At 41.8% G+C, this 25,007-nt stretch overlaps 1 protein-coding gene across 1 annotated transcript in view; it reads right to left on the bottom strand.

Moving 5' to 3' along the window:
* SCN11A (sodium voltage-gated channel alpha subunit 11) overlaps positions 1-25,007 on the bottom strand; it is a 74,461-nt gene that overhangs the window by 23,815 nt on the left and 25,639 nt on the right. The window contains exons 9-18 of the mRNA XM_074312879.1: positions 20,714-20,855; positions 20,060-20,257; positions 18,393-18,566; positions 15,590-15,719; positions 14,293-14,531; positions 13,021-13,191; positions 10,425-10,793; positions 7,855-8,268; positions 1,851-1,961; positions 1,066-1,180 (exon numbers count right to left, since the gene is read on the bottom strand). Coding sequence (XP_074168980.1) covers positions 1,066-1,180; positions 1,851-1,961; positions 7,855-8,268; positions 10,425-10,793; positions 13,021-13,191; positions 14,293-14,531; positions 15,590-15,719; positions 18,393-18,566; positions 20,060-20,257; positions 20,714-20,855 — 2,063 coding nt within the window. The remainder of the gene's footprint in view (positions 1-1,065; positions 1,181-1,850; positions 1,962-7,854; positions 8,269-10,424; positions 10,794-13,020; positions 13,192-14,292; positions 14,532-15,589; positions 15,720-18,392; positions 18,567-20,059; positions 20,258-20,713; positions 20,856-25,007) is intronic.

The following is a 25,007-nucleotide window of genomic DNA, read 5'->3' as shown; positions in this document are numbered from 1 at the left end:
TCTTCTCCACCTCCACTGTTGACATCCTGTGCACACCTCAAGGACCAGTCCCAAGGGAAGTCAAGAGAATAGTAATCCATCCCTCGCCTGACCTCTGACCCCATGGGCAGCTTTAGGGCTGTCAAACAATGTGGAATGAGTTTAAAACCCATTCTTTTTGAGTCCAGTCTAGTCTCAAACTTACGGATAAATTTTTAGATTCATTTGTTAAGTTACTTATTTATGTATTTATCAACATTTGTTGAGCCTATAATCTGGGCCAGGTTCTATTCTCACATAAGAGATACAATATTGATTAAGTCAGTGACTTTGTTTTTAAGAACCTTGTGGGGGAGACAGACACATAAATTCCCCACAATGAATCCAGGAAATAATGAAGGCATGTAGGAAGGAACCACTATACCCACTCAAGGAATTAGGAAATGCTGTATTTATTGACTGCTTATTATGAGCCAGACGCTCTTCTAAGTGATTTACATTCATGCATGTCATACCCACACCAACTTTTTGCAGCAGGTACTATAATTATACCCATTTTATAAATGAGGCACAGAGAGGCTAAGGAAATTGAATAAGTTACGAGCTAGTAAATGGAAAGGCCAGAATCTGAGCTCAGGCAGCCTGGCTCCAGAGATGAAGCTCTTAACTGCAATGCTGTCCCGCTTCAAGAGAAACATATTGAGGGATGAGTTGAAGGCCTGTCAACCCCAAACTTATATTCAAGTTCTCTTGGTCTATGACCTCAAGTATATCCTGACAGTTGATATACTGCAGACTATACACAATGGCAGACATATTGGCCCAGTGGGCTTTCTAGGCAAGTTTCCTGGAGTTTCTACCCTGGTTGTTGGCCTGTGTAAGCTGAGCCTCCCTGATTCAAGAATAGCCTGAAATCCCCTTTGCTTGGACCTAATTATGGCCCCAGGAATCTATGGGTGAGCTCTCTTCCCTTTTGTCTCCAGCAGAAATAGAGAGAGGGCGTGAATCAAAGGCACAGATCTTCAAAGAATAACAGGATCCCATCCAAATACTCTGTGAACTGGATGCAGAAGTACTGCCACTTACATTTGGGCAAACATCTCTCTGGCTCCTTTTGGGTAACCATTTCAGGGACCCGCCTAAAGGGGTCTTGTAGATCGACGGTGCTGCATTCAGAGCACACACTGGTAGCATCAGACTTCTGCGCATCAGAACAAAGGAAGGAAAGAATCATTTACTGGCATTCTCGCTCACCGTGGTGGTGCCTACTACCTCATTCTATGACCTTTTAGGTATGGAACTAACTAGGCAAAAGCTTCTAGGTATGAGGGGCGGTCAAGAAAGTGTCCCTCTTGTTGGGTCATTTTCTAAATGCTCTGAGCAGCCCTGACTTCAGGAGAAAATTCTCTAAGGTCTCTCCCCTGGTGAAGACATAGTAGCTCAACATTTTCCTTCCTACGGATCCTATCCTTGATCAGCTGCTTCACCCCAAATACGGAAACCATGTGATGAGGAGAAGGCTACTTTAGTGAGACTGGAATTTTCAGCTATGTCAACTCCTGGAATAAGAAACCTACACCAGTGGTTCTCATTGGTTTTGTCCTCCTGGAGACATTCTAGCAACGTCTAGAGACATTTTTTATTTTCACAACTGGGGAATGCCACTGACATCTAGTAGGTAGAGGCCCAGGATGCTACTAAACATCCTACAATACACAGAATGGCCCACCACAACAAAAAATTATCCTGCCCCAAATGTCATAGTAGAGAAGTTGAATAACCCTGGCCTACACCTTTGCTATAGAGGTGATTCCAGAAGTTTTCTGCACACTAATCTTTATGTTTTTCTGAGAACATCCTGAGAAAATTACCTTTCGGGGATTCTGTACTGACAGATAAGCATCATCTTCAGGGAACACATCAATTTCCACACTTGGAACTCTTGGGCTTCTGGACTTGGCCTCCTGATGGAGCTCGTGGGCCTGACACAGAGAAGCACAGAGTAGAATGAATATTCCTCCTGAACATCTCTCTTGAGATGAAACACGTTTGAATTCTATTTGGTTTTCTGTTTGTCATGAAAATTGTGACATTATTCCTCTTTTCTTTTTACTTTTTAAAACTGCTTCTGGAACAACTCAACATAAAACAAATCTGGGTTACCTACAAATCTGGGAAACAGATAACAAAATTTATTCCGAAGTCGTATAATCAAAATAATATGGTTCTGGTACACAATTCACCAAATAATTCAGAGGTAGAGCTTACTGTGTCTTTTCATTTCAGTGGCTAAATAACAAATTATTTAATAAATGGTACTGGTATAATTATCTTTTCCTGAAAAATTAGCCCAACGCCAGAAAAATCATGAAAAAAAAAATCCACAGTTCTGGTATATAAATAGATGAGTAAATCCATTAGAAGAAAAATTTGGAAAATGCATATTTTTTTATCCTTTGTGGTATAAAGGGTTGACTTAGCAACATAGAAAAGGCATACAGAAAAACATGAAAATATATCACTACATAAAAATAAAAAATAATTATTTTCTGATGACCTGCAGGGATACCCAAGAAGGATGTGTGAAGTCACATTTTAGGTGAGGGTTTTCCAAAAAACTGTGTGAGGGTTTCTGACATTGTAAGGTCATGACTTAAAAACACTTCTCCCTTTTGAACACGTGCAATAACACAGATACACACACACACACACACACACACAACCAGATAAATATACCTATGGAGCAGACACAGAACAGAAATATAAATTAGTAACAATTTAAAGCACATAATAAGTAATGGTGACTAAAAGTGCCCCATGTGAGGAGGGGAACCACAACTATGTCCCAGGCTTAAAACTGTGGGCTGGGTTGAAATTCTTGCACTTAAGAAAGAAAGCCAAATTAAGCTGTGGCCAGTGCTTGGAATTACGATCATACAAAGTTGCATACCTAGAGAAGCAGGAGGAAAAACAGCCTCAGAAATCGGACCTGGACAAAGGTACCCACTGGTTCAGTGACTGGATAGGCAATATGCCTAGTATCCTTATTCGAGAAGAATAATGGCAATATAAAACTTGGTTCCAAAATGTATGCCTTCGAAGAATCCACTGAAGACATGACAGAACTTAGACTGCAAAGAGAGTGGCAGATCTTCCCACCAAAGATTAATTTTCAAACTAACACTTCAAAATATGGGAGGAGACAAACATAAGTAGCCCCTCCAAAATTAAGTACCAGGAGGTGAATTTACTCAAGAAAAAAAGGAAAGTTATGTAATAACCCAAAAGTATCTTTAAAATTTATAAGTTTAGGACCTAATAAGAAATATATAGAGTTTCACTTCCTGGATGTCAGTGTAAGGAGCTCAGTGGACATGGTCCCCAGGAAAATCTGCATGAGTGGTAAAAATATATATATATATTTAAAAAATAATCATTTAAAGTCTCTGGAAATTGTCCTAAGGGCATACAACAAATGAAGAAACATTTATTTAAGATAATCTACAAAATTCAATAATAAAAACAGGAGTCCATGGCACTTGAATGACCTGCCCTCTCCCTCCCCAGCTCTCCACCCAGATCAGTTTGATGGAAGCTCCACTGCAGGTAGATGTGACCAAGAAGATGGGGCTCCCTCTACCTTCAGCTTCTGTTCAAGGGATATGTATTTCACCAGGAGGTGCAGGTCACCAGCTTTTTTTATCCCCTCCAACACTGAGTTCGAGGCCAAATTCCTGGTGAATGGAGCCAGGATGTTGGACTCCTGTTTTCAATCCAGCCTCTACTCATAGGACAGAGTCTCTATTCTAGGTTCAACAGCCTGAGAACAGAGTTCCTGATCATCTTCATTCGAGCTAGCTTTTAGGGCATAGGTTTCATACAGAAAGAGAGAAGCTGAGAAGATGAGAGACTACTGCCCATCCTAGTAGCTGGAGTAGTGGCTAAAAGATTTTGCCCAGAGAGGGAGGCAATCCATAAAAAACGAGAGCTCTAAAGCTCTCCATAAAAGAACTGACTTTATTTTAAACACAATGTGAAGAAGTTCAAGACTAAGGGTGCTCTTGAAAACAATGGAGATTTTGATGGTAAGTAAATAAGAAGAGACTGGTACCATCTCTTTATTAAAAGCAACAGACTAAACCATAGGTCAGCAAATTCACCACAGAGAACCATGGAAAGAGACAGCTAAGAAGAGTCTCCCCGGAGTCAGAACAAAACTCAAAGACTGGCCTTTAAGTACCCCTTCCTAAATTTAATTAGATCACACTATGGAGCAATTAATTCCACATGGTATTGTCAAAAACAATAGAGCAGTTAGTCAACTTCACTAGATATCAGGGAAATGGAAATCAAAACCACAATAAGATACCACCTCACACTTGTTAGAATGGCTATTATCAACAAGACAAGTAATAACAAGTGTTGGAGAGGTTGTGGAGAAAAAGGAACCCTCATACACTGCTGGAGGGAATGTAAATTGGTATAGACATTATGGAAAACAGTATAGAGATTCCTCAAAAAATTAAGCATAGAATTACCATATGACCCAGCAATCCCTCTTCTAGGTATATAACCCAAAAATTTGAAAACATTTATCTGTAAAGATATATGTACCCCTATGTTCATTGGGGTTGAGCATTATTCATGGTGGCTGAGACATGGAAACATCCAAAGTAGCCTTCATGATTTGATAAAGAAGATATGGTACATACTACATATAATGGAATGTTACTCAGCCATAAGAAAAGATGAAATACTGCCATTCGCGACAACATGAATGGATCTTGAGATTATCATGCTAAGTGAAGTAAGTCAGACAGAAAAAGTCAAGAACCATATGATTTCACTCACATATGGGATATAAAACTGAAAGCAACAAACAAACAAGACAAACAAAAACTCATAGACACAGACAAAAGTTTAGTGGTTACCAGAAAGGAAAGGGGCAGCAGGGGAGGCAGAAAAGGGTCAAATATATGGTAATGGAAGGAGATCTGACTTTGGGTGATGACAATGCAATATATAGATGATGGATTATAGAATTGTACACGTGAAACATATGTAATTTTATTAATGAATGTCACCCCAACAAATTAAATAAAAAATAAAATAAATAATTAATAATAATAAAAATAAATATAACAACTAAATAGAAGATCAGTGAGAAAATAGAAGACTTAAAACAACATTATAAATCAATTACACGTAACAAATGTCTATAAAACACTCAACCCCAAACAGCAGAATACATATTCTTCTCAAATGCATACAAAATACTTTCAGGATAGACAATATGCTAGGCCATAAAACAATGCTCAATAACTTTAAAAGCATTGAAATTGTACAGAGTATGTTCTCTGATTACAATGAAGTAAAATTAGAGATTAACAATAAAAAGACATTTGAAGAATTAACAAATATGTGGAAATTAAACAAGAAATTCTTACATAACCAAAAGTCAAAGAAATAAAAAAGTTAGAAAAGACTTTAAGATAAATGGAAATGAAAATATGCCAAAATTTGTTGGATACAGCTAAAGCAGTGCTTAGGGGTAAATTGATAGCTATAAGTACCTATAATTAAAAAAGGAAACATCTTAAATCAATAACCTAATTTTCCACCTTAAGGCACTAGAAAATGAAGACAAAACTAAACTGAAAGCAAGCAGAAAAGGATAGGTACTTAAGCAAAAATTAATAAAATAATAGATGAAATCAATAAAACCAAAAGTTGATTATTTTAAAAGATCAACAAAATTGACAAAACTTTAACAAGACTGATTAAGAGAAAATGAGACAAGATTCAAATTACTAAAATTAGGAGTGAAGGGGGGATGTTATAATATTATCAACCTTACAGAAATCAAAAGGATTTAAAGAAATGCTATGAATAATTGTATGTCAACAAATTAGATAACTTCAACAACAGACATATTTCGAGAAATACAAAATCTAACACAACAGACTCCAGAAGAACTAGAAAACCTTAATAGCCCTACAGCAGGTAAAGAGATTGAACTTAAAATTTAGAAATTTCCCACAGAGCCTTCTAGTCTCTAGTCTGACAGGTAAGAAGCATAGAGGTCTCCACTCGATCCTAACAAGTAAAAAGTTGGACAAACTGGAAAATCAAACAACTCTTCTTAGATCCATAAGAAAAGTGAGGTCCAGGGCAAACTGCTGCCTCCCCCCCCCCCCAAACTGAGAGATAGGCAAATCCAAAGAATCACAAGTTACTGGAGCAGAAACCTCCATAGGCACCGGTGCCAGGGTAAGGAAACTTGAACTATAATTGACAAATTGCTGGAGGCTGAGTATGGACAACCCTAAGAGATAAAAGCTCCATGGGACCCAGTTTTCAGAGGGTCCCAACATGTATATGAGTTTTACCTCTTGGAGCTCTACTAGGTTCTCAAATGAGTATCGGAGAAAAACCCCCTCATGCTTCTGGCAGGGGGAAGGGAAAAGAAATCATTTTGAAATACATGAGAGCATTCTATTCTGCTTAACAAGACTTGCCTTCAAGAGAAATGAGTTAACCAGAGCCTAACTTGCTGGGGTTTTATCAGGGTCTAACTGACCCGGGGGAAGGGAAATATCCAATTCCAGCCAGATCTAGATTTCCACATGGAAGGAGGGAAATACCCAACTCCAGCTCACTGTAGCCATTCTGTGCCACCTAAGGGGCAGGGGTACTGAGAAGCACTGTGAAGTTCAGAGTCCAGAGGCACTGGCTCATGAAAAGACAGAGACCTAATCATAGAGGAAGGAGAGGGAGAGATCTCAGCTGCATCCAACAAATTTTGGCATATTATATTTTCATTTCCATTTATCGTAAAGTCTTTTAAATAGTTTTGTGATTTCTTCTTTAACTTGGTTATTTAAGAATGTTTTGTTTAATTTCCACATATTTGTGAATTCTTCCCTCTCTCCTTCCATCTCCCATAAAACTCTTCCATTCCCCCTCCCCTACCTCACATTACTAAATGCCAATTTACAGCAGTTCCATCTACCCAGTACATCATATCCAACTGTAAAGAAAAAATTACAGGGAATACTAAAAGGCAAAAGATACAGTTTGAAGAGACAGAGTAAGCATCAGAACCAGACTCAATATGGCAAAAATACTGAAATTATCAGACCAGGAATTTCAAACACTATGATTAAAATGCTAAGGGTTCTAATAGATAAAGTAGACAGCATGCAAGAACACACAGGCAATTTAAGCAGAGAGATGGAAAAGCTTAAGAGAATAAAAAAGAAAGGCTAAAGATAAAACAACAACATTGTAATAGAAATGAAGAATGCCATTGATGGGCTTATTAATACACTGAACAGAGCTGAGGAAAGGCTCTCTGAGCTTGAGGATATCTCAATAAAAACTTCCAAAACTGAAAAGCAAAGAGAAAAAATGTGGGGGAAGAAAACGCAGAACAGAAAACCCAAGACCTATAGGCAACTACAAAGGTGCAACATACGTGTAACAGGAATTGACAGCCCTCATTTCCCACCACTTCTTACCCATGAGCCCCCCAACTGATCCCTGCAGAGATTGAGCTTGTTCCCACCACTGTCTCTTTTTGTGTGCTATTTGCTGCATTTTCCTCACTCCCTTTCATCCAATCCAAATTATTTCAGGGCTTAACCAAAGGCACTTGATTCCCCTGTTGCCGCAGACCACTCTGGTCTTGCTTCCCTCTGAACTCCTCTGACACCTCCCAGCTATGCCACATGTGCAAGACCACGGTTAGAACAGCCCGGGGCTGTGCATGTGGGTATTGAGGGGCCACCACATTTTATACCCTTGTTATCCCTGCATAGTGCAAACCATACCCTGGGGCAACTCTAGCTCTGCACAAACTCTGAACCTTCGTACCTGTTTTCCAGCCTTAGGTTGTGCATTATCTTCATCAAAAAAGTCAGTATCTTCTTCCTCTGCAAGTGGGGCCAACCACGTCCTATCCAGCCCAATATCTAAGTTATTTGGTGCAGAAGTTAGTATACGGAACTCCTCCCAGGTCTCTGGGCCTTTTTTCATCTCTGTGACCAGGGGAATGACGTCTTTGTTCTCTGCAGAAGAGCCTCCTGTCACCTCTTGTTGCTTTGGTAAGTTCTGCCTACTGCACCACTTGCGACAAAAGTGCCCAAGAGTGCATATCACAAAATGAAAAGCATGGCGGAACCGGTCCAGGGCTAACTGGACTTTGGTTTTCCTGACCTGTCCACCGTTTCCATCTCTCTCTTCTTTGCTGAAGGAATTGAGCAGCAAGGCAATGAATAGGTTGAGTACCTGGGGAAGGGCGCCAGGAGAATGGGAAATTTAGCAAAGGAAAGGATACAGTAGATTTCTGGAGCAACTTCTCCCCAAGACCCAAATCCAAGTCAAACAAGAATTCTATGTCCTTCTACCTCCCAAAAAAGTTCGTATGTAATATAAATAAAAGGAGAGAAGATTGAGGAGTAACAGAGATAGGAAGGTAAGACACAAAAAATTGAAGTTAAAGGGTACAAACAGACAAATCCAGTTTATCTGGCATATAAGCAACATGTAGTGGAGACTCTGGCCAGGGTAAGCAGAATGGTGTAACTATGTGGCAACATCAAAAGTATGTATTCCTCAGGAATCAGCCAGACTCATGAGCTTGGATTTTTGTTGGAATTGCCCACAGGGATATGCGTCTGATGTCTAAGACTACTGTGGGGTCTCTCCTGTTCCCATAATTTGAGAGATGGTGTATTTTGTGCAGGCTGTTTAGGTCCCACTGCCCAAACTGCAGTGAGTGATTGGGGCTGAGCCAGAGGGGTTTGAATCAAATTTCCAACTCTTCTGTTGAAGCACATATCACTTTATTTATTTATTTTTTTTGGAGTGAGAGTGTTGTTTATTATTGTTTGTGCAAACTTGGTAAAATGAACAAGAAAACCACTCTATCCTATTTTTATGATGATCGAAACAATTTAACTCTAATTTTTAAAAAAAATTTGTATGTCTAGGAATCACATGTTAAAAGTGAGTTTAGTGGGGAAAAAATGTGTTGTTTGGAAGGTTCAAACATTAGTCCTTCACTTAGGTTAAAAATAGACTAATGAGCTACATGGAGAATAGTTTTTTGTTTTTTTTAGATATAATTTTATTAGTTTCAGGTGCACAAGACAAAGCAAAACTTAGACGTTTATCATTTATATCCCTCACACTGTATGAATCCCCCTCCCCCCACCCACTATCCCTCTGACATCGCACACAGCCATTACATTTCCACTGTCTCTATTCCTAATGCTGTGCTCCGCTTCCTGTAACCATATCATATCACTTTAAATTCAATGGCTTCCTAGTTAGGATTTTTGCCTACACTTACATATCCCTAATTCATCATCTTTACCTCTTCAAACCTCTGCTTGTGGCTCTCACCAGCTCAAACATGTAAAGCCTTTGGGGAGAAGTGTCTTGTGGGTGTGTATGGGTGGAGTTGCTCTTCTTCAAGAAGATGAGAATCGCCAAGTCTGGATCTTTGCTCAAGCTCGCCTCTATCTGCTAAGTCCTCCTTGCCTCTTAAGTGTCATTGTCAAGTACTGTATCTTACACAAATCCTTTCTTAATGCTCCCTTCCCACTCCCGTTGATGATATCTTCTGAACTTTTGTATCATTTCTTGTCTATCTATCCCACTTATTAGGTACTTAGGATAAAACTACTGTGTGCGGATACCTAAGTAGATTTGCACCACAGCCCCAACTCGATTCTGAAGAATCTTGTGCTCAGGTGTCCTTGTTTGTCTCCTGTCTCTTCACACCCTCACAGGTGTACACCTAAACATCTGTCTCCAGCTGCAAGTAACAGGCTCAAGGCAGCTCACATAGTAAGAAAATGTAATGTAACCAGAAGTTTGAAAATAAAACAGGGAGCTAGTTATGACATAAACATAGATTTGTTTCACCTTTTCACTCTACCTTCCTCTGTTCTGGCTTTGTCTTAGACTGGTTCTTATATTTGCATCATGTTTGCAGTTTTACCAGGAGTCACAGTCATAAAACAGCCAGGAGCAAGTAAAAGGACCAATTTTTCCCCTCATGCCTTCTTTTTTTTCTTTCTTTAGAATAAGAAGCCTTCCTCAGTGGATATCCCTTTACATCTTATTGACCAAATTAACTAACACACCCCTACCTCAGCCAATCACTGGCAAAGAGAATATGATTATCTTAGAATAATTACCTGGAGTAGAATAGCTATTGGGGCATCAGTCAACATGAGCACTATGTGACAGAAAGGTTTTGTTTCATGCTTATCATACTTTCCTCAAACCACATTCAAATACAAATTATTAATATTATATTAATATTATATTAAACTATATGTACCATAAGAATTTCACTAGTGAAGTGCTGCAAAAGAAGTTAATACATTTGTTCAGTCCATGTATTTTGTTTTAAAAAAATCTAAGACACTCACCACAAGTTTTCCTATCACCATGATCAACAAAAAGACAACAATGCACAGTGGAATTTCAGCTGCTTGCATACATTCCCACATGTTTTCGATCCATTCCCCACAGAGGATGCGGAATACCACCAGAAAGGAGTGGTAGAAATCCCCCATGTGCCAGCGTCGTAAACATGGGAGGGCAGGGTCACAGGAATTTGTATTAGTCATTGTAGAATTGAATTTAGAGCCAAACAGCTGCATGCCAACTACAGAGAAAATAAAGACCACAATGGCTAGAACCACGGTCAGGTTTCCAAGGGCTCCCACGGAGTGGCCAATTATCTTAATCAGTGTGTTTAAAGTTGGCCAAGATTTGGCTAACTTGAAGACCCTCAGCTGTAGAAACAGACAATGAACAAAAATGGAAGAAAAGCCAGTTAAGGACAAGTTCTATCCGTTAAGCTATAAAACAAATGACATGTTCCCAAGTCACAGCATTTATGACTTTCAAAAATCTTTACAAAGCCAAATCCATCCTAAACATAGCCACCAGCTCCATGTCCCAATCTACCGTGTTTCCCAGAAAATAAGACTGGGTCTTATATTAATTTTTGCTCCAAAAGAAGCATTAGGGTGTATTTTCAGGGGATGTCTTATTTTTTCATGTACAACAATATACATTTATTCAAATACAGTCATGTCATCTTCTTCTGGAACATCGTCATAACGTACTAAATGCGTCTGTCTGGCTAACGATCTTAACCTGGGCTTATTTTGGGGGTAGGTCTTATTTTCCAGGAAAACCGTAATACTTACTTGTGTCTATTTTTTGTTTTTTAAGTGGAAATATTTTGTTCTAATTATTTTTAAATGATAAAGACTATGGGATTATGAAGATGGAATTGAGCATACATATTTATCATATAAAATATACAGCAGGGGTCAAAAACTCAGGGGTCAAAAACATCCCATGCCTGTTTTTGTACGGCCTGCGAGGTAAGAATGTTTTTCACATTTTTAAATGGTTGCAAAATCATCAAGAGAAAGATATTTTATTACACATGAAAATCATATGAAGTTCAAATTTCCACATTCATAAATTTTTACTGGAACACAGCCACACCTATTCTCAAATGTCTACGGCTACATTTGTGCTACAATGACAAAGCTGAATGGTTTTGACAGAGACCATTTGATCTGTAGGGCTGAAAATATTTACCTGCTGACCTTTTACAGAAATAGTTCACTAACTCCTGCATTATGTAACTTAGGTAAGAAGTTTGAATCTAAACTTTATGACCACGATGAGTGTCAGATGATGTTTTGTATCCAGAGGTGAAAAGGCAATCGGCTATTCAGGAGACACACACTTTTTTCCAAAGAGAAATTTTCTCATGAAAACTTACAGACATTTCAAGAGACAATAACCTTAGAGAAAATATAGCAACAAGTTTCATAGGTTATTTCTTATATTAACTTTCAATGCAAACCAATGGTTTAACTCCAAAGTACCATCCTGTTAAGTATCAACTATTTGGGGATGGAAATACTGCATGTAAATAAGTCTTTTGTCCCAAGAGAAGGACCACCACTGTCTATTTAGAGTGGAGCTGGAAGAAATTGCGAGTCTGTCTCCTATGTAGACAATGCCACAGAATTCCTCGCTTCAGCACGTGGCTATAATAAGCCCAAACAGCAATAAAATGAATGTAATTTTGCTCACTTGAGCACCAGTATAACTTTAGGAGAGCAGCCTAATAATGCCTGACTTTGAGTGGTATGCGCTCCTAACACATCCCAAGTGTCAAATGCACACTTAGGTAACTGAATCAAATGTCTTACTCTATAGGCTTAGAAATCCTATCCATGCCAAATTAATTTTTGAAAGAGGACAAAAGGCCACTTTTTGTGGTTTTCCAATTCCCCTCTCAGATGTGATTTGTCTATAGCTTTCTATTCCTATCTCTTGTGGGCTCGGTCGCATTCGACTTTGCCTCATGGTCATTTCTGGGCCTGTCTGGAGTCATCCCTGGACGACAGACTTCTTGAACACAGTGCTCTCCTCATCTCTGAGCTTCCCCTGTGTCAGCTTATAGCAGGTACTCTGCAAAGGTTGCCAGAATGCCTCCATGGTTACTGATGGAAGGCGAAGACTACAGAACAGAAACGTGGCACTGGCAGCAATGAGGACGGACTTGTGAGACAGCATCTGCCAGTAGCATCTGTCCCCTCCTGGGCTCTGTAGTCTAAGCCCCCTTGGTAAGCTCAGGGGTGAGGGTGCCTGGCTCAAAGCTCTATAGGGGAAGAAATCATTGGAGCAGTTGTACACAAAGGAAGGAGCAGCGTCCTGACAACGTAAGACACAATTTTACATCTGGTTGCGTAAAGGGTCATCGTGGCGGGGTGGGGGTTGGGGAGGGAGTAGGGGTTCTGCTAAGAGAAGACCCCTCTGGGCCTCCCAAGGGTATTAAAGACCTGGATGGGAGGAGGCATGCAGTTTTGGTTCTCAGGTTAAGGTAAAATGAGTTAAAGTTTAATCCAAAATAGCCACTGAACTCACTCGAGACTCTTTTCAATCCTGGCTGCTAAGTCATTCAGGAAAATAAGAAAGTAAGTGCCTTACCACTCTTAGGGAACGGAAAACTGTCACACTTTTGTTGCTCAGCAGCACATCTATAATACTGAGAAGAGCAACAATGCTATCAAAAATGTTCCAGCCTCGGCGAAAGTAGTAGTAGGGATCGAGCGCAATGATTTTTAGGCACATTTCTGCCATAAAAACGCTAGTGAAAACCTACAGGGAGACAAAGAAAAATGAGAAAAGGAAGGCACCTCTTTTTGGACATACACTTTTAAGAATGGTCCTAGGGAATTACAGAGGTTACAAAGAAATAAAATATACTCTCATGGCTGCACAATAACCCTAAAATCCACATAAAATAAAAAATCCATCCATCCATCCATATGTACCTACTGCCTGGAAATAATCTGCAATGCTAAAAATGATCATCTTTGCTAGTAGGACCATGGGAAATGAGTTTCTTCTTTGTATTTTCCCTTATTTTTAAACTTAAAAAAAGCATGTTATGCTTTTTAAATTGGAAACATAAAATAAAGCTTTATGAAGAAAGGGTTAGACATTCCAATAAGATTTGTAGTCCATTAACTCATTAGCTAATTAGGGTAGAACACGCAGCGCAGTGGGTAATTATTTGTTATTTCTGATATTTGGGAGACTAATTTTCCCTTGGGGAAAAAAATGCCTTCTGCAGGAACTACGCATTAAAGTGAACAGTTCTTGAAAAGTCTACTCTTCTAGCTTAGTTTGCCCAATTTAACTGGGACTAGATTCATCCAATAAGAAACAAATTGAAGCAGGCTCAAATCTGGAACCCTATCCCTGCCCACCTCTACCAGCTCCAGACACCCCCTTTGAGGAAAGTGAACCTCCCACAGGTGCCAGGCCTTGACTCGTCTTTCCAGGAGAATAACACCTAGTAACGACAGCCACATTACTTTGTGACAAATGATGTCATCAGGATCACCAGGGATCGTGGCACTCGTTACCACGGGCCTCTGGATAGAGTTAATGTTTTCTTAATTATCCCAAATAGCTGACCCTTTAAGATGTCTGGCTTCTGGCTTACCACTGGATGACACGTTAATCATCTACTGGAAGACTAGAAAGACAGCTTAACAGCCTAGACGGGCTGACACAGGGCCCATGGAAAATTACTAGGTAAAAGCAAAACCCTAACCATCATCTTTTCCCTCTACTCCACTTAAGGGGACCAAAGACCTGGTTAGGTTGGGCCACTCACGAAATGTTTCGGCTTTGAAAGAGTTAAATTCAAAGTTTGAAATATATTTTATATTTTAAAAAGCCTAAAGTTACCAAATTTCCTATAGACAACATTTGCTTGAAACTTGTGTCCATTTTGTGATGCTCCAAGGCCAAGAAGACAGTATTGATTATGATGCAGATGGTGATGGCCAGCTCAGTAAAGGGATCAGTCATCACGGTTCTCAGGACCTTCTTAAAGCATAGCCATCGGGGACTACAGTCCCACACGAGGTATTTGGATGCCAGGTTTCCCCCACATGAGAGGCAAGGCTCCTGGGATTTTTCTTGTTCTGGAGGAGAACGAAAGAGCAGTTGAGGAGTTATCTCTGAACCAGTCTGACCTCTCTCTGCCTGAATGCATTCCTTCCTCCCTCTTCCCCAGGGTCTCTTAAGATACAACATATCAGTCAAGAAGGGCACTGACTGGTGTAGCCAGAAAAGTTTCCCACATACAACTTTCATGTGGTAATAGTCAAGCACATGGAGACTTTATGCTTGCATTGAGCATCTGGGAACTGGCTGCACAGTTAGAGCTACAGGTGGGTAAGTAAATGTTCTCTCTCTCTGCCATGTGAATCCATGAGGGAGATAGACACAAGCCCAAATTATGCTCACTCAAGGCAGATGATGCTGACAGCTATAAACGGCCCCGGGAGCGATCAGGGCTCAGGGGAAGGAGATATATTCAGGCAGGGGCATCTACATGCACTGAAACAAACAGCATTCTGTCAGCTGGTTGAGTTCAGGCCATAAAGCAGCTACACTTCTGACTTCCATGGCACCATTTCAGGGACTCATGCTGTCCAAATGAGGTGATGCAATAGGCTCAAAAGTGCTAAGCAACCCATCTGACCCCATCCTTACAGGGACTTGAGTCCTGCCCTTGAATAGCACCCCTCCACCCGCCCCCTTTAGTTGGATCCCTGTTACCAACTGTTTATCAGGTCCAGATGGAGCCAGACTGTCTACACAGGTCTTCTACTGTCTATTCCAGATTCCTAAGTCTAACTTCAATGACAACTGCTACCTACTGAAAACTTCTGTCTTCCTTTTCTGACTCTCATTTTCACTGAGCTCTCCTATGACTGCCTGCCTAGTCATGAGGTTCTGTCTGCGCTCTTGGTCCCAAGACTAGCCAGTTCCCATACAACCCAAGTGCCAGCTCTGGGTGGGCCTACGGAAGACCCACTTCTTCCAAACCACTTTGTTCCATGTTCCAAAAAGGCACCGAAAAGTACTCTTTGTAAGAAGTACAGTGGGTTGCAGGGGTTTCTGTGGGGCTAAAGAGAGGGAGACTGGAAGGACATCATTGAAGTAGACTCTCCATGGGCTGGGAGGCAGAACTTACCCTGCATAGTGATGGTCAGGATGCTGACAGCACTCAGCGCCCTCTGCCTTTGGAAGGGGTCGCTATGCTCTTCACGGAGGTCAACTGACAGGTTCTGGGACAGCCGTTTGGTTTGCTCTAGGAGGCGTGGCTATGAAAGAAAACATGGTGGACCTTCTAAGGGAAGGAGCTCATTCTCCTCAAATCTTCACAAACTACTTTGTTTCGATGCCACATGCAGCACAGATGTTCAATATCTTGTGTAGGTTGAGTCATTTCAACATCATGGCATGACAAATTTTCAGTTTTCTTAGTTCATATTTAATAAATACAAGAAGTATGGGTTGGCCACTCATATTTCTTATGTATGCACATTTCTAGAGTCCTTCCTACAGAATTTTTTTTTTCTCTGTGATTGATTCATTATCAACAAAGAGAGAACAAAATTTTACAAAAACTAATGAGCAAAGGTTCAGGGTATGAAAGCAATAAAAAATCTAATTTGGAAACAATGTTTGTGAAAGGTGGAAGTGGGAGATAAATTTAGAAAGGTGGATTGGGGCCAGAAAGTGAAGTGTCTTGAACAGCTAGCTGCCTAAATAGATTTTGAAACAGTAACTGAAAAGAACAGCCAAAATAAATATCACAAAGTCTACATACTAAACCTCAAACACTCTCTCAGGCTGTTCCTAAGAACTTATTGACTCTACCTTACGTACAATTCTGAATTCTCTGGAGATTAAAGGACATAAACCTTCAGCTATCTGGGAAACTCAAGCATCCAACATGAGCTATTTTCCAAAAGTTCTGACCAACCAGGGCCCCAGAGGGAAATATCCTTTTGTGATAAGCTATTTTAAAGGCAGTGTGTGATCTTTCTATAACTATTTCTATTCTACTTAAAGGGAAAAGACACTTTATACTAGGTATGTCTGCGTCTTTGTGGAACAAGGAGAAATTTCCAAAATGTTAAAAATATGTATATATTTGCAGTCTCCTCAATGGACTGCTATGGTCTGACAGCAAAGAAGGCTCTAGAGCACCAGATGTTTCCATCACTGCAGCAGAGAATTGCTAACACTGGGATGTGAAGTCCATCCATCTACATCTGCAAAGGTCCCTCAATTCCCTTTCCCCACCCCATTCTCAGGTAGGCATACCCGCTACATCTTCCTCCTACATCAGGAAAGTGGCTCTAGCCATTACTCCTGGCCTCTGTCTTCAACGTTTTTCCTTCTTCTGACTTCTTTCTCCACAATTAAACATGTTTAAACATCTCCCACCGTAATGATAAGAAGAGCTTTTTTTCCTCCTACTGAGCATCTCACCCCACCCCCCATATCTCCATGTCTGCATAGCTTCATTTCTGCATAGCTTCATTTCTGCATGCCAACTGGCTGCTTGATATTCCTGCTTAGATGCCCATAGGTACCTCAAAACTGGCATGTCTAAAACTGAACTTGCCATCTTCCCCGTCCCCAGAACATCTGCTCCTGTCTCAGTAAATTACCCTTTATAAAGTCAGCCACCCAAGCTACCAACTGGGCATCATCCCCATCCTCTACATTTAGCCAATTGCCAAATTTTATCCACTGTAGATCACTGTAAGCTGTTAACCTCTCTTTAACCTCCCTGCCCCAACCATAGTGTAAGCCATTGTCATCTCTTACTTGGGTTACTGCAACAACTTCCTGATTGGTTGACTCCAGTCCTCTCTCTTCAATACACCCAGGATTTAAAAACATGTAAATCTGGGCATATCACCCTTTATCTTAAAGCTTTTCAATGATGCTTAACCCCTTGCTCTCAAAAGGTGAATTCCTTAGCTTGGTTTCAAGACTTTTTGTGATGGCCCCATCTTACCACCATAGCTTCTTGTTACCCCTCCAACTTCCTCTCTCTCTCTCTCTCTCTCTCTCTCTCTCCCCCCCCCCCCAGGGTCATATTCGCCTTCTCTCCTTTGCTTCCAGCCTTTGCCTTCACATGGTGTTCTCTCTAGCTGTCGTGCTCCCTTTTTTCTTTTGCCTATGAATTCATCCTTTAACCTTAGAACTGCTTCCCCTGGGAACTGTATTCTAATCTACGGCTCTCCCCGCAAACCCCACAAAATCTGGTTGGTTGTCTGAAGTGGACGCTGTTGTTGGCCCCATTCTATGTCCTTGGGTTTTACCCGAGGGTTTTCTCTGGTGACCCGAACCCCCTCTGCCCTAATGCCCAGGAAGTCAGAAGTAATACAGGAAAAATATTGTCTCCTGACCCCAGCAGTCTTTAACTAATGATGGACCAAAGTTGATATATAAATACTCTAGTGCCCACAGTCCAGGGAGGTTAAACACCAACTGGCTTGATCATGCACCCCTATTGGCCACCTTTTCTCTCATGCATCACTCTTTCCTCCCTTCTCAGTGCTTCCTGGGATCACTTTCTAAGTAATCTACTTGCACGCTAACATCTCAGCAAATGCTGTGGGAGAACTAAGACATTGCTCTGTTCTCCCACAGCAATATCATGTCAGTCATCACACTGAGTAGTAACTGACTCCTCATGAGTGTGTCATCAATTGTTTGTCTTATACATCTTGTGTATCCCCAGTACCTACCCCAGGGCTAAGCAGAGAGCAAACACTGTCAGACAGATAGATGTTTAAATGAATGTTTGTAAATAAATGGGTCACTGAATAGACACATGGAGGCAGGAAAGTATGTGCAAATGGATGAGTGGATAATGAGTAAATGAATGAATGAATCCTTTCAATTAGATTGATGACTTGACCTACCCCCCTGAACAGTGATATGGTATCATTAATTCCTTGGCCAATACTTACTTTTATTGGGGTATCTTCATCAGAATCTGGTACTGGGACCTGTTCTTTCCCAGACTCTCTGAAAAAAAAGGACTTCCTTTTCTTGGTACCAAATAATTTTCTCTTCTTTGGGGAAAAAGATGATGCTTCAAGGGAATTCAGCGAACTTCTGTCAATTCCCATGGCAACCAGAGCCTTAGAAAGTGAAAAAGGCAATTAATGAATGGATTGTACCTCCCTGTCAAACACTGCAAATGACCTTGACCTTAGTGAGCATTCTCTCCTTTTTTCCATTGTACCATGTACATCGCTCATCACCTATTTGGAATATGCTCGCTTTGTCATCATTTATCTGGGGAACAGGTTTCATTTGTCCACAAGAATGCAGCTCTAAAGGCAGGGAGCACACTCGTATCTCTGTATTACTAACCCTTACACAATATCCAGTATGTGTCAGGCACTGAATAAATGTTTGTGTCAGATGATGCAGGTAATAAGAACTTACAATGGACTCTCCCCCGACAAATCTCTGTGGAGGGTGAGAAAATGTATTCAACATGGTCCCTGCCCTGAAAAGCTTAGACTTGAATGGGAAAAATATAAAGATATCCTGGAGCAGAACCTCGATTTACGTGTGTGTGTGTGTGTGTGTGTGTGTGTGTGTTGTCTTCTAGCCAGCAATTTGGAATCTGTCTTAGAAGCCCAGGTTTCAGAAAGTCGAAGAGCAACAAAACTCAGAATTTCCTGTTCTCCACAGCCCTCTGCCTGGACATCTTAGGGAGACATAGCAGCAGAGCCAGTCTGCAAGGGGCTTAAATTTGAAGAAAAGCACCAGCAGAGCGAGTGCTGTGAGTAGGCGTCCTCCAGCAGCCTGAGCCTCAGCAGTGCCTCATGGCCTCAGCAGTGCCTCATGGCCTCAGCAGTGCCTCATGGCCTCAGCAGTGCCTCATGGCCCCAGGAGTGCCTCATGGCCCCAGCAGTGCCTCATGGCCCCAGCAGTGCCTCATGGCCCCAGCAGTGCCTCATGGCCTCAGCAGTGCCTCATGGCCCCAGCAGTGCCTCATGGCCTCAGCAGTGCCTCATGGCCCCAGCAGTGCCTCATGGCCCCAGGAGTGCCTCATGGCCCCAGCAGTGCCTCATGGCCCCAGGAGTGCCTCATGGCCTCAGCAGTGCCTCATGGCCCCAGCAGTGCCTCATGGCCCCAGCAGTGCCTCATGGCCTCAGCAGTGCCTCATGGCCCCAGGAGTGCCTCATGGCCTCAGCAGTGCCTCATGGCCCCAGCAGTGCCTCATGGCCCCAGGAGTGCCTCATGGCCCCAGCAGTGCCTCATGGCCCCAGGAGTGCCTCATGGCCTCAGCAGTGCCTCATGGCCCCAGCAGTGCCTCATGGCCCCAGGAGTGCCTCATGGCCTCAGCAGTGCCTCATGGCCCCAGCAGTGCCTCATGGCCTCAGCAGTGCCTCATGGCCCCAGCAGTGCCTCATGGCCTCAGCAGTGCCTCATGGCCTCAGCAGTGCCTCATGGCCCCAGCAGTGCCTCATGGCCCCAGGAGTGCCTCATGGCCTCAGCAGTGCCTCATGGCCTCAGCAGTGCCTCATGGCCCCAGCAGTGCCTCATGGCCTCAGCAGTGCCTCATGGCCTCAGCAGTGCCCCTAAGCAGAGCCCACTGTCTGACGCCACCAGCCCATACCTCCTTCTCCTCCTTTAACAGCTGCTGGGCTTCCTGGAACATCTTCTCTTTGGCCTCCGTTTCTGCAGCTACGTTCCTGTTCTGCTCCTCGTAAGCCATAGTGACCACGGCCAGGGTTAAGTTAACCAGGTAGAAAGAGCCCAGGAAGATGACCACCACAAAGAAGAAGACGGCGAAGGGGCCCGAGGTGCGCAAGGTCTGCAAGGGACAGAGCACAGGCCTCAGAGGCCTTCTTCCACGGAGGGCCGAGCGCCATTTCAAGCAGAAATGGTACAGTACTGGTTGGCTCAGCTGCCTACAGCATCATCCACCGCCTTCCCAGTCACCCAGGGACTCGGGATGCGTCTCTCGGGGAGGATATGCCACCTATACGTTCCCATGGAAGTCTCGGTGACTTTACTATGATTTTCTCCAGAGCATTTGCATTTTAAAATTAAAAGGGCAAGAGTTATAGCAATGCCTCATGAAAACTAAAGTGCTCGTGGTGAGACTTCAGATGTTTCTAACAGAATTTCTGAAGCAGAATTTGACAGCATGACTGTTAAGAATGAGGAATAAATGACAAAGGTGGAGAACAGATGGTAGGTGATAAATAAATAATAGCTAGGTGTGTGGGGGGTGGGGGGCGGGTAGGTAATAAGCGAAGAAGATGACCTGTCGATAAAGCTTCTCCCAGGAATCTTGGGTCATAAGCCGGAACATGGCAAGAAAAGACCAGCCAAAATTGTCAAAATTTGTATAGCCATAGTCAGGGTTGATTTTGGTGTGGTTGCATGTTGATGTGTTAAGACAGGCACTAGATATGGGAAACAAGGGAACAGAGAAAGAATAACATTCCATACAGCCCAGCTTCCATTTTCCCCCTCACGGCACTGGTTCTTCCAAGGGCCACGTTCTCACACCCCAACGTTCCGGGTGAAGAGAGTATTTGTAGGGTGGCCACCCCCCGTCTGCCAAGCCACCCAGCCTATACCTTAATGTGGGCACCCACTGACTCTTTCCAAATTGATCGATTAGTAATTTCATATTTTCAGTTTTTCATTGAAAAATTAAGTGCAGTGACATAGTCAACAATAAACAGTAGAAAAGGGCATCCAGTCTCCCTCTCTCCCACTTCCTAGAAGCAGCAGCTGAAGTTACTTTTGTAACTTTCCAGAAGTCTCCTATGAATATAGAAGCACAGATCTACATCAAAAACATGGTCTATAATACAGAAATGGGAGAATTCTTTAAACCCTGTCGTGCACCTTGCTCTTTTCTCGGAACAATACAGCTTAAAGGTTTTTCCTTATCAGCATACAGGGAGACAGCGCCTTTCTTTTCATGTCTTACAGTCCTATCATTTCTCTAACTGCTTTGCAAATAATGAATATTTACATTTCAGTTGTTAACAGTCATTTGGCTTTACAAACAGTTGGGTTTTATTCTACAAACTATGGGCATCTTGCACACAAGGCTTTGTCCATATCACCAAAGCACAAAGCATCAAGTGTATCTATATGGTATACTAAGCATATGTACCTTCATAATTTTTAATAGAAAATGTTTATCAAAGTAATACCTGGGTGTGATTTTAAAATCCCATGGCAATGAACACCACTCCATCACTTTTTAACCATCATTTACACATCCCCAATGCAGTAACTTTTAACTCGTTTGCATCCACATCACTAAACATAACGCTTATACTGATATTTGATTGATCAATTTTAGTCCTTGTTGATTAATGCCCTGCCATGGTAGTGAATCCCATCCCACTGCATCACACTTACATCATTCTTCATAGAGAAGTACTGTGGTCTGTATTGATGGCTCTTCTGGGTCGAATACATTTTTTCTTGGTGCTTATGTATTGTTCTTTCCAAGTTTTTTTACTCCCTCATTTTTCTGGAGCAAATCTCAAATAGCTTCTTCAGAAGATTGGGTGGTCTTTGCCTATATGAATATAATTTTATTCTACCTTCACAGTTGATTGATAGTTTGTCCAGAAATAGATTTCTGGATTGAAAACCATTTTTCCTTAAAAATATGAAGACACTGCTCAGCTATTGTCCTGTGTTGCTGGTGGGAATTCTGATGCCGCGTTGATTTTGGTTCCTTTGTGGATGACCTGCTCTTTCTCTTTGGTTTTAAGTTCTTTTCCCCCAAAGGTTCTGAAATGGCGTGATCCTGCACTTGACATGGTCCCTTTTCATTCATTGTGTTGAGCAGTTTATGGGACTCTAAGGGTCTCACATCCTTAATCCCAGGGAAATTCTCTGTGTTATTTCTTTGCTAATTTCTTCCCTTTTGTTTTCTCTGTGCTTTATTTCTAGAATTCTTACTTCATCAACAGTTGGAACTTCTGGCTTGATATCTATTCTCACATTTTCTGTCTCTGTCTTTGGTTGCTATTTTCTGGGCTATTTCCTGAAGTTTATCTTTTAATTCTACTATTGGTTTTTTTGTAATCATGCTGCCAAAAAAGATCTTCCTTGTTCTTTGTTCTTTGACAGTTCCTTTTTCAAAACAAGCTATTTTTATTTTTATGTATACAATATCTCTTTAAATTTCACCACGGACCCTATTTAAAGTTTTAAAAGCCCTTGGTTCATGTTTTGTCCATAGTCATTTTGTCCACGTCTGTCCCCTCCAAATCGTATGTTGAAATCATAACCCCTAACGTGATGGTATTAAGATGTGGGACCTTTGGGAGGTGACTAGGTCACGAGGGTGGAGCATTTATAAAAGAGACCCGAAGAGAGCCCTTAGCCCTCTTTCCATGGTGTGAGGATACAAGCAGAAGACAGCCGTCTACCACATGGCAGAGGCCCCTCACTAGAACCCAACCATACTGGTGCCCTGATCTTAGACTTCAGTCTCCAGAACTGTGAGGAATGAATGTGTTGTTTATAAGCCACCCAGTCTGTGGGATTTTGTTATAGCAGCCGGAACTAAGACAAGGATTACTTTTTCTGTTTCTTTATCTTGGCATCCTTTATGCCAAAGGCTTTCTTCAGTTGCCTGGGAAGCCTGGGCTTTCAGTCACATTTAATCAGAGGTCCTAACAAGCTGACTGGGCAGAGTGGGATTTGGTCAGTGGTAGGTTTTTGCTTTACAAAGACTCAGAAGGAGGACATCCCACTAGACCTCGATGAAATTGTGTGATGTTTCAGTTCCCTTATCTTCCAGGAACTTATTGGGGTTGAATCTACCACCATACTTCATTTCCCTCATTCTCTGGTCACCATTCAAAATAAGCTTATTTTGCCCAATCTCCCATCTGGATATGCTTTCCCATCAACCCATGCAGGAGATTAAGTCTCTTCTCCAGTGTTCCCATCTCAGGCATCACCAGTCCTCACACCAGAAACAAGAGGAACACCTATAATAGTTTTCTGTCCTCTGCACTTCCCACCGCTACCTTACGTGGGCACGTGCGTACATATATACACGCCAACACTCCTCTCTAATTCACGAGTCTTGTTCTTTCCGTTTGCTCAATATCTTTGGAATTCATCCATCCACTTCTTTTCATCTCCACTGGACAGCTTCATGACTCTTCTCTGTGCTAACATAGGCTCCTAACTGTCGGCCTCGTCTACTCTATCCTTGAATTCTACTCATACTGTGTTCCCCCAAAAATAAGACGTAGCTGGACAATCAGCTCTAATGTGTCTTTTGGAGCAAAAATTAATATAAGACCAGGTCTTATACAATATAATGTAATGTAATATAATATAATATAATATAGCATAACATAACATAACATAATATAATATAGCATAACATAACATAACATAACATAACATAATATAATACCGGGTCTTATATTAATTTTTGCTCCAAAAGATGCTTTAGAGCTGATTGTCCGGCTAGGTCTTATTTTCGGGGAAACACAGTAGCAGCCATAGTGACTTTTAAAAATATCTAATCTGCTCAAGTTTTGTGTCCTTTGTGATCGAGGTCAAAATCCTTGGCACTGATGGACTACTAAGTCCTGCATGGTTGGTTCCTGTCTCCTGCCCGTCTGCGTAACAAGCTGCTGGGCTTCTTACCATCCCCAACACGACCCGAGGCCTTTGCCTTTGCTGTCTCTACTGGATGGTATTATTTTCTCAATCTCCTCACCTACCCGAGTTTTCCACTCATGCTTCAGATCCACATTGTAGTGACCGGTTCGTTAGTCCTCAGGGAAGGAGAAAGTGAGCAAAGATTGAAAACCAGGCCCAGGCCCTGAACACAACACAGCCTGTCTGGGAAAGTGACCTTGGATCTGCCCTCTCTTTGAAAACTGCCATGTTATGATCAGTGTGGAAGGACGCTGGAGTTGGTTTACTATAAAACTCCTGAGCTTTGAGACTATACCTACACTGAGAGAAATGTGACTGTGACAGAAGCTTAGAGAAACAAGGACACTAAAAAGACCAGTTGGAAACTAAGGCTGCTGCTTCTGTGTTTCTAGGTGGCCCACCCCATCTTGGATTTTACCTACAGTAACCACACCTGCCTTGCGTGGATGAGGAGTCAAAGAAGCACTGTATGTGACAGCTGTTGAGTAACCGTGGGTGCAGTATGTCTTGTTAAAAATCACTCTAGAGATCTCAGTAAACCTTGTATGAGGTTAAAGCCTATTATATCTTGTGAGTTTGATCTAATCTGAACCTGTGGCCACCATAAGTGGCATTAGAGAAGCCTTCCCTAATTTTACAGAGTTACAACCCCTGGTATCTCTCTCAGTATCTGCACATCTCTTATAACACTCATCACACTTTCAAAGATTTACTCTATATCTCTCTTCCCTGCGAACTGTCATCTCAAGAAGGCAGAGCTCCCTTGTTCACACTTGGTTCCTTGGGCCTCACACAGAGCTTGGCACACTGTAGCCCTTGGTGCCTACTTGTTATTGAGGAATGACTGTAGTCTGTTTCATCACAGTGCTTAGCATATTACCTTAATTTGAAATACA

This window comes from Rhinolophus sinicus, linkage group LG10 (genome assembly GCF_036562045.2).
Source record: "Rhinolophus sinicus isolate RSC01 linkage group LG10, ASM3656204v1, whole genome shotgun sequence".
Classification (NCBI taxonomy): Eukaryota; Metazoa; Chordata; class Mammalia; order Chiroptera; family Rhinolophidae; genus Rhinolophus; species Rhinolophus sinicus.
This window is presented reverse-complemented; position numbering and strand designations above follow the sequence as displayed.